Here is a 9,638-nt window from a genome sequence, read left to right on the forward strand (position 1 = left end):
AGAAATTATGAAACGAGCTGCAGAGGACGTAATAAAGGGTAAAATGAAGTTATGTAAGGCAGCCAGGGAATATGATATTTGTAGAAATTCTTTGAATAGATTTATTGCAAGGTGTAAAGAACATCCGGATAAAGTTTCATGGGGAGATGCAACGGCACGACAAGTGTTTTTTGTTCAACAGGAAAACAGTTTAACTGAATAATTGTTAAAGATAGCGCAAGAAAACTCTAAAAAAAAAAAGCAATACCGTGCAAAACTTTAAACTCAAATTATTAAAAAATGAAGGCTCGTTTTGACAACCCCCATTACATATACCATTTCTATAATTTGCAGCACCTTCAGGCCAACCAAATGTAGCTTTGTAAATCAGATGTTTCAGTGTGCCCTACAGTAGCAGTATTTATGATATCCTCTATAACAGCGCAGATCAGGTGGGCGGTCCGAGGACGCTAGCATCCATAGCGTCTTGTACGTGCTGCATGGAAGGCCATTGAAGCGACGGGTATACCACGGATAGGGAAAACTTCCTTCGCTCCGGCCTTCACGTACTTTTCCGTGGCCAGCCGGAGCCTGGCGCGCAAGATCGCGCGCCGGACCGCGCGCAAGAACGTCCGTGTAAAGGGCCCCTATTGGTTCCTCCTTAACCACGCTCCGTCCGACGGACCCGCCGCAGGTCTCAACTCTAGAAAATCAGATTATAGCACCTTCGACAATAAGGTTGAATTCATCTGGGGTTGTTTTATTTCCCGAGATCGTGGTTCGCATCGAATGCCCGGTGACACCGTGAGCGGCTGTCCGCTTATAAGTGGCACCATTAACGGGTGCAAATCACGATGGGTTTAATCATCATTTCTCGATTGTAAAAATCAGTTATAGAAAACTTATTTTCACTTGACCTGGTTACACATCAGTTTTTCTAAGTCTTTTAATTACTACAATGATATAATAGGGTAGAGGAGCCAATTACTGTGCTTGTAGATTATTTTTAATCCTCATCAGGCTGCACAATTTTTCAATGTTAACAGGCAGCACAGGCACAATTGCACCCTCACATATTCGATATGAATATTCTCACTGTCAGTATAATTTGTACGATAAATTGGTAACATTTAGTCTGAATGAAAATCAATTAAAAAAATTTCCAAATTTTCTTTTATATTATAGGCCCACGGTAACTGACTCCAGAACTTCTTTTTTATGTTTTATAATAATCAAAGAAGAATTTGTTTCATGGGAAAATTTATATCGATAAAAGAAACTTTGAAATTTTTCTTTAAGTCCTTAAGAAAGGTCAATTAAATTACTATAGTTATTTTTATTAGCAAAAACTTCGGAAGTCCTGTAACAGGGCACAGTAATTGGCTCCCCTGCCCTATATGATACTGCTTTGAAGCACGAGTAATTAATAATTTGAAAGCACATTTGGAAGCTATATAAATATATTGGTTCGGTATCGGAAATCGAATTACGGGAAATGATGGGAGGGCAATCTTCTGGCAATGATCAGGAGCGCAGCTCCGTGAGGGTGTCGGCTGTGTTGGCTGGGCCTTCCTGGTGTGTGTTTAGCCAGCTGGCCGCCACCTCCTGTGATAGCTGCTCTCCTACTTGCTGTTGCCGTCCGTCGATTCTTGGCTGGATCTGTTCTTATCTCTAGGTTAAGGAGATAGTGCCTTATCGGCGATACGTTGTATAATGTTTTGTATACGAGGTGGTTATAATACCTCAGTGTACGAAATAGTACATATTAAATTATTTAAAAGGTTAATTAATATCTGACTCCACGTCGCGGGACGTGGCACCCCCTAATAACGGCAACCGGCGAAAAGAACATCATCCATACAGCATGTTATGACGCAAATTAAATTTACATCAAGTTCTATTCAACACAATTTTGTACCCCTTTGAGGGGTGGTTTCACCCCCTAAACACGCAAATGGGCCAAAATAAAAAGACATGTAATTCTTATTTTTCGGTCTTCTAAAACATATCCAAAAACCAAATCGGTCGGAGCCGGACACCTGGGAACCTCTCCTTGTAAGTAGATTTACCTGTTCAGCGTTTGTCTGTCTAGTTGGTAATTCGAAATGCTGCGGTAGATGTTGCGCTGGAAATGTTGGGTAATGGTATTTGTGGGTGGAGAAGTCGATAAGGTTGTACACACCGTGGTCGTTGTAACTTCGATTAAAATCGGCAGTCTGAAGATCTCTGGCCAAAGATTTTATTTCGTTACATGCCGAAAGGGTGAAGGAGTATGTGCTTGAAGTGCGACAGTTCTTAAGACACTGGCCAGCTTTACGCGTTCTCAGGAATACGCTCGAGATTCGTGTAGGCGTACAAGCTGGTCGACGCAGGATTCGGAATCTCTGGCATGGGTGTGCGAGCAGGATCTAAGCTTCTCAGAGTCAAGCTTATTTGCTGATGCAGACGCATTGTCCTAGGTTTGTTTAGGGATCTCATCACGCCTGTCGATTCTGTGTACGACTGTAGCTCTTTCTCTGAGATGTGGATGCGGCTGATGGATGTGGTCTGCGAAAGAGGAGAAGAGATATTAAGAAATGTTGTCGAGCATCTTTGAGAATTTTGAGCAAGGTCCTTTCACCCTGCGCTGGGATTTTTAGACAATCGTAATACGTAATTCCGCACCCATTAACCCTTTCGAATCCCTTTCTGTCTCACGTCAGACCTAATAGCAGCCACTGAGCCTCGCCTATTCCGCAATTTATATTTCCATGGTTTTTTGTTTTTATTGTAAATAGTGTAATAAAGACGTTTCTTATTATTATTAACCCTCTGCCAATATCGCGAAGACTCAATGCCCGTGAATAAATAAATAAATAAAAATAAATGTCTTTGACACAGAGTTAAATTTACACTCCCCATATACCATCGTTTATTTATTCGTATATTCCCAAAAGAATCTACCCCACCTCGATCTCAAAGTGAACCCAAGCCACCTACTACCCCGCGATCATATCTCACCATGTCCATGAAGGTATTCTTATTCCCCATGCTGAAGTCCTCGTGGTTCCCAAAGAAGTAGATCTTCCTATTAGGGCAGCTCTTCGGTTGCCTGACTTTCTCGACCTGCAGGGTTGCCCTATTCAGGGGTACGAGGTCAGGTCTCTCCAGTTGCAGAACAATCTCTAGGTCCTCGTCCACCTTGCCGCCCCTATTCCCGAATCCACCCCTAGACGTTTTCACCTCCACCTCGCAGTAGCCGATGCTAGAGTTCTCCATGGTAAGGAACCGGTGCCTCCCGTCTTCCAGCTCAACGCCGACGTTCAGCTGACCAACGATCACCCTTAGCATGTCCAGCCGCCACCTTGGTATGTTCCTCGACACCACCAGGTTCTCGATGCCCTTCGAGTTGAATCTGACCTCGAACGGGCTGCCGTCGATGAACTTGTCGCTCACAGGCACGAAGTGTTTCGCATTGGAGCACCTGCTGTCCTCCGGCCTGGGCCTGACGATCCTGCCGCTGACGAAACGGCAGCTGAGGGTGTCGTCGCCCTTCGGCCTGCATCGCAGCTCGGACGCGATCATGGAGCAGAAATTGTCCCTCTCGTGGACGACGTTGGCCAGGGACATGTTGACCAGCACATCGTACGTGGCTTCTGGGCCGTAGCGGTGCCACTCGTAGTTCTGCTGCTCGTCCACGGCCACGCGTGCCGCTGGAATGACAAGCGGCCCTGTTATGATACCACTATCGCAGGGCAAATCTCACGTGCCGCCACTGCTTTTATTCCCAATGCGTTGGGGCTGGACCCGAGGCCAGGCGAGAGGGCACTCGCGCAGTTCCTCATTATCAATCCCGGCCCGCGTAATCGCGTAGTCCGCGGGTTAGGTACATCGAATTCGATGTAAGTGTTCCTACACGGCTGAATGGCAATTTAACCCTTCGTGATCACACTGGGTCCAATAGACCCGCTTTTTAACTTTGGAGCTTGAGTAAGTTCCTGGCTTTGAAATGGCAACGACTTGACATTTTACGGAAATTTCAGGTTTCCTCTGCCGGTAAAGACCGTCAGTTTTTGTATCACAAAGTCCGTTGATGAGTGGCAGCCGTTACTAACGCGTAAAGTTTATAAAAAAAATGAAATTTTTTTACTCCAATCTAATTCGAGAAATTTACTTCAACGAAATGTAACGTGTATCGCTGTGACAATATTTTTTCCCCCTCAAGCTATATGTGAGTATAATAAGTACGAACACAGAATGTATTTGTGCCGAATGCGCGGGAGAAGACTAGATTCAATTGTTTTCGTTGTTAAATTAGTTTCTTATGAATAAAAATGATGATATTAATCATTTAGTAAGAGTAAGAATCATTATAATAATACATACATATTCATTTCTCTAAATTAAACGTGTTTTTTACTCCACAATTATTGACTATCTTCAGATCCCAGAATAAATACCATTTTTGAAACGCGCAGTACGAAACTGTATATTTTCTAAAAAGACTATATCTTATTAGTATCATTAATAACCAAGCAGCCCTTGGATAAGACGCTACGAATGAATTTCGACTTAGTTTAGAACGATGAAAGAACAAAGTTACTTACCCAAGAAAAATGGTAGGATTATTGCCAACATGTCTGGCAGCTTCTACCGACTCGACTGATGCCACAGCGTTCCATCTGTCTCGTCTTTATACGATAGATAACATGATCCATTACCGTCTCCTTGAAAACAATTTCATTAACGACCGCTTCCGTGCGGATCGTGGTTCCTCGCAGACATCTTCCGTATCGCCTGGCACGCCTAACATCATTTCCCTCAGCTTCAATAGAGACGCGTCTCCAAGATTCCAAAACCTCGCTCGCGTGCACGCTGCGCGTCCGCTAGCCTCCCTGTAAATCGTATAATTCCAATGAAATACCAGCTCGATGTTCACTTTTCATCGGGGATTAGCCTTCTCCTCGGTGTCACCGATATTCGCCGCAGAATCGACGCTTCCACCACTCGAGCGCTCTATTCAGAGGCGCGTTTAATAGCGCAGGGGAAACGCGTCTGTTTAAACGCGTTTAACAAAAAATTTCGGCCACTTATCCCATATACAGATTCTCTACGCATCACAGCGAATTTATGCCAGTCAGTTGACCGGGTGTCGTCGGAGCGCTCTTAATTAATTTCCACCGTTTAGGCGCCCTCTAATTGAATTAACCCTCCAGCGGGCGCGCTTTGTGAACTCCGTTCACCGATCTGCGTATTTCCTTCATTAGGTCTCGGTTAGACAAACATTCTCTCCACGCGATCGTGGTGTGTTTCAAGAACCCTGTGATGCTTGTGCCAGTTGATTTTCTTTTTTGACGTTAAAAATGTTTTACATATATTATGTTTGTGTTTTTAAATACATTTACTGCATTTCTGGATACATTGCTAATATTCTCCCATCACATTTAATTTAAGTTACCACTGTCAACAGAGAAACCGTTTCTGAAGTGTAATATATAAGGGGGTTAAAATGATTATTTTCAACTGATGAACTGAGGCGCGCCCGCCCGAGGGTTAAAAGCAGCGAGGCATTGTCGCGGTGTACATTTCCACCGCTAATGGGGCGCATTCGGCGCGCCCGCAACCAGGACCGGTTGCCTTTCCTCGAAGCCAATCGAATCATTCGGGGCAACTGGTGGTTTAAAGTGGAGCGAGCTACTTGGTCGTCGGATATCGCGAACTGTTGGGATCAGCCCTTGCTTCTCTCGAGTCTTAGGATTGAGTAGAAGGGTGCAGAAGGATCGTGTTAATGGAATGAGTTTAGCTTACAGAGTGTAGTTGAAGAACGTAGAATGGTGTAATAATTGATAATGGAAAATAATGATTTTTAGGTCACGATCGATTATTCTGCATCGTTCGATCGGCGGGACAAACTGATCAATCGGTGGCAACCGTCGCTTCATTTGTGCTTGTCCAAGAAGGACAACATTGTTACTCCTAGCGTGCATTATTTGCATGATAAATACTGCCGAATATATCTTTAATCATCTCCCGGCACGAATCGCTAATAATCATAATTAATTGGCACAGACATAGGGATGCAAAGTGATTGGTAACTCTTACTCCGAGTCAATATCGGTTTGTCCCTGAGTCCTGAACAGCGGCTACGTTTACGCAGGTCCGCGTTGCGAGGTATGAAATATTGCATTCAAATTATACGATCGAGAGCTTTAACGTACAGCTTTAACTCGAACACCGATTACGAAGTCATGGGCTGAATATGCACGTACAAAGGTCCCTTTATTATTTACAGAATCGTATACCAATTACACGCTATTTACAACGATAGTGATACATGCACTATCGTTACGAGCCTCGTGAATTTCGATTTAAATGTCCCCCAGCGTATCACCATCTCGTTGGGCCCATCAGCTTCGGTTTAAGGCTCCGTCGAGGTGTCATTCTGCGAACCGTTTCAGTAATCATCCGCCAATGAACATGCTGGCTGGTTCGGGGTCCCTCACCTCCGGCGGATGCCCCTTCGCGGGTAGAATCGACTCCAACCTCAAGTTTACGTTCTCGTACAAAGTTACCCCCTGCGACGATCCGCCTATCCTAATCACGTACGCACTGCCGGATATGAATTCGGTGGACGTGACCACGATGTGGCTTTCAGATGAATTCTGAAACAGAAACGACCCTCCTTTCAACAACGTGTGACTATTAAAGGATCGACTCGGTCGAGATTCCTTCGACTGGTACCCAGCCCTTGCATATGAAATCGCCGATCACAGAAACTGGAAACGATATATTACGGGTTTGCAGAAATTTCCGCCGCCTTCGAAGTTCGGTTCACTTCGAAAAGTGAGGAATTCTTTCGACGAGAAATCCACCTGTTGCTCGAAGGATGGAGGAGTTTTATAGAAACGAAAAAGAAAGCGAGGGAAAATATTGTGCCAAATAAATACAGTCGGTGACAGGACGACGCAAGCTTTCGCAAACCCCTAATGATAAATAAAATGATATTTTCATCGAAACGTCCCTACGGAAAGCGGCAATTTCATATCCGCGAACGTAATAGGAAAGTGCTAGGTACCAGACGATAGAAAAGAGGGTGTAGGGTGACCGTACCTAATATCGCTCATGTTCCTAAATCGCCACTCGCTATATCTCGCGACAAGTTTTGTATAAATTAGACAGGAATAATCATTTAGTTAAAGTTTTCTTGTGTTTTTGATAAATATTATCAACATTATTCCAAAAATATAATTTTTCCAATATTTCTTTCAATTTCTCGAGAATTCTCGAGAAATATGATCTCGTTTCTGATTTCCCGAGAAATCAGGAACACTAGTGGCAGTGAACAGGTGAATCTGGCCAGCAGCCCGGGTACTCACGAGAGTGGGCATGCGATCGCTGCTCCCCCTGACGTTGTCCGCGCTGCCGAAGTAGTACGGCACCTTGTACGTGCACATGTGGAGATTCCTGACCTTCCGGATCTGCACCAGGTCGTCCTCCCCCAGCCCGAGCGTTATCTGCAGAGCGTAGCCGCGGCCGGCGGGCAGCCGGGGCCGCACGATGTCTCGGTTCACGTAGAAGAACGTCAAGCACTCGCCCTGGGTGAAGTTCTCCATCAGCTCGAACGCGTCCCCGTAGTCGTCTACCACCGAGGCGACGTTCAGCTGGTCGACGATCACCCTGATCATGTCCAGCTCCCGCGGCTGTACGTTCTCGCTCACCACGAGGCTCTCCAGGCCGTGGGAGCTGAACTTGATCTCGAACCGATCCTGATTGATCTCGTAGGCCTTCTGCCGGTACACGGGGCTGGCAGGCAAGCCTGGCTCCCCGGGATCGTGGCTGTCAGAGATGAAGCTCTCCGCCTCGGAGTCGCGGAACTGGCAGCTGAGCACTTGGTACCCCTTCGGCTGGCACACCAGCTTCGAGGCGATGTTCAAGCGGACGCTGTGGTAGCTCTCCTCTACGATCGCCGTAGAGTTCACCTGCACGAGGAACGTGTACTCGGGCCAGTAGCCCCTCGGCATGTCCACGGTGACACGTGCGGCTGGAAAACGTCACGGTCCTGCGTAGAGAAAGGATCCTCCTCCGTGCACGCGAAAGGACCGACCACCCGATGCCGCGAGGCTGCCGCACCGCCGCCACGCGTCCACGTACGTATGCTCGCACGTGAATTGAACGATTGGACCGATACGAATGGACCAGCGGCGCGCGTCAACGTTCGCCTCGTTTCGAGTTTCTGGCTTGGCGCGATCGGACGCAGTCGAAACGGTGCTGCGGTGGTACTTACCTAGAAAATACGGCACCACGTACAGCATCATGTCCATGGTGGCACCGTGGAACGTCCCACTACCTCAGTGGTGTAACCGATGGTTGGGGCCGCTCTTATACCGTGGCTAAACTGCACTACTGACCTCTTCTTACGATTAGCCGGCTCCAATCCGCCGAAGCCAGCTCTCTCTTTCCACGGTAGGAAAATAAAGTGTGTGCACAAGCAATTGATAGGTTCAGAGGTTTGATAGGGCCGGTGCGTCACGAAGGGACCCCATGCCACCCGTCAACTCGCCATACGAAATTCTCCGCTAATTACCTCGCGCGTCAACGACCGTCGCTTGTCGCTGATATCGAGCAGCCCCTGTGCTCACGGGCTGATCTTTTTCACGCAAAAGTAGTGTCTTTTTGAGTAAATACGCTCCGCCAGCTGTTCCACGAGACCATTGAGAATTCTTTCAGAGCAGACGTGCACGTGTGTAGAGTCTTGAGAAATTATAGTTGCGCGGTTGTATTTTGCACGGGCTAATACCTGCTTTTCCTTCGTATTCGCTTTGCAAGATATTTAGGGAATTTTCTGACGCATGATATTTCAACCCCCTGTCGAAGATTATATCCACGGTTTCGGGGATACCGCGTGGGGATATCAGAAACTTCCAGAAACGCCACATTTCACAGGACCCTGTGCGACGGTCATCGAAATCGAATCCGCGCGCAAAAGTGTATTGCGGAATAGATATACGAGCTGCTGAAGGCGATATGAATGGCCCTTCGTTATGTTTGCGTAACGCGTGAAGTTCTTCTGTGTGAAAAACACTTGTATATATTAAAGTAATTCAGTTTATCAGCATGCTCGACTTCAGTGGTTTATTTACTACAGTCATTCACAAGGGGAACGCGAAATGATTTCTGGGGAGGTCGCCGCGGTTATTTTTAGTCGACGATTCTTAGCACTTATTTATTTTAATATGGTTACATTGCCATTCATTCATGACAAAAAAGAAGCTGGTTACCAAGCCGCAAGCACAAACATCGCACTAAATAAGATAATTTAATATCTTTAATGTATGTATTAAGTTAATTAAATATTATTCAGTTAGAACTCAGGTTATTTGAATATTATAAAAGGGGGTCGCGACGCAAAGAAGTTTGGGAAACACTGCTCCACTTTCATCAATGGCTCGTACCTTTTATAACAGACTTGGAAGCTGAGACATTTTACTAGCTCAGGTGATATTCAACGCCTTTTGCTTTTCCAAGCAGACCAACTTGAAATGTAATTATCATTTGAACGCCATCCTCGTCTAAGAAAATTCACTTTCCGGAAACGAGGTACCTGGAATCGAAACAACGCGGACGAAGCCACGCACCCGGAATCGCCGCGGTTCGCTAATTGAATATTTCAGGTGAATCTC

The 9,638-nt window shown here is 45.9% G+C and overlaps 2 protein-coding genes across 2 annotated transcripts; both read right to left on the reverse strand.

Moving 5' to 3' along the window:
- Nucleotides 1-2,204: 2,204 nt before the first annotated feature.
- LOC143373004 (vitellogenin) lies at nucleotides 2,205-4,716 on the reverse strand. Its single transcript, XM_076819752.1, has 3 exons — nucleotides 4,566-4,716; nucleotides 2,980-3,671; nucleotides 2,205-2,526 (listed from the first exon to the last, which is right to left on the reverse strand). Exons 1-3 carry the CDS (start codon nucleotides 4,594-4,596, stop codon nucleotides 2,293-2,295), a joined length of 957 nt encoding a protein of 318 aa, XP_076675867.1. The 5' UTR covers nucleotides 4,597-4,716; the 3' UTR covers nucleotides 2,205-2,292.
- A 1,456-nt stretch (nucleotides 4,717-6,172) lies between these two features.
- On the reverse strand, nucleotides 6,173-9,271 carry LOC143373046 (vitellogenin). Its single transcript, XM_076819830.1, has 3 exons — nucleotides 8,243-9,271; nucleotides 7,335-7,999; nucleotides 6,173-6,620 (listed from the first exon to the last, which is right to left on the reverse strand). The coding sequence occupies exons 1-3, from the start codon at nucleotides 8,277-8,279 to the stop codon at nucleotides 6,420-6,422; spliced, it is 903 nt and encodes a 300-aa protein (XP_076675945.1). The 5' UTR covers nucleotides 8,280-9,271; the 3' UTR covers nucleotides 6,173-6,419.
- Nucleotides 9,272-9,638: the final 367 nt, after the last annotated feature.

Source organism: Andrena cerasifolii, chromosome 9 (genome assembly GCF_050908995.1).
Source record: "Andrena cerasifolii isolate SP2316 chromosome 9, iyAndCera1_principal, whole genome shotgun sequence".
Classification (NCBI taxonomy): domain Eukaryota; kingdom Metazoa; phylum Arthropoda; class Insecta; order Hymenoptera; family Andrenidae; genus Andrena; species Andrena cerasifolii.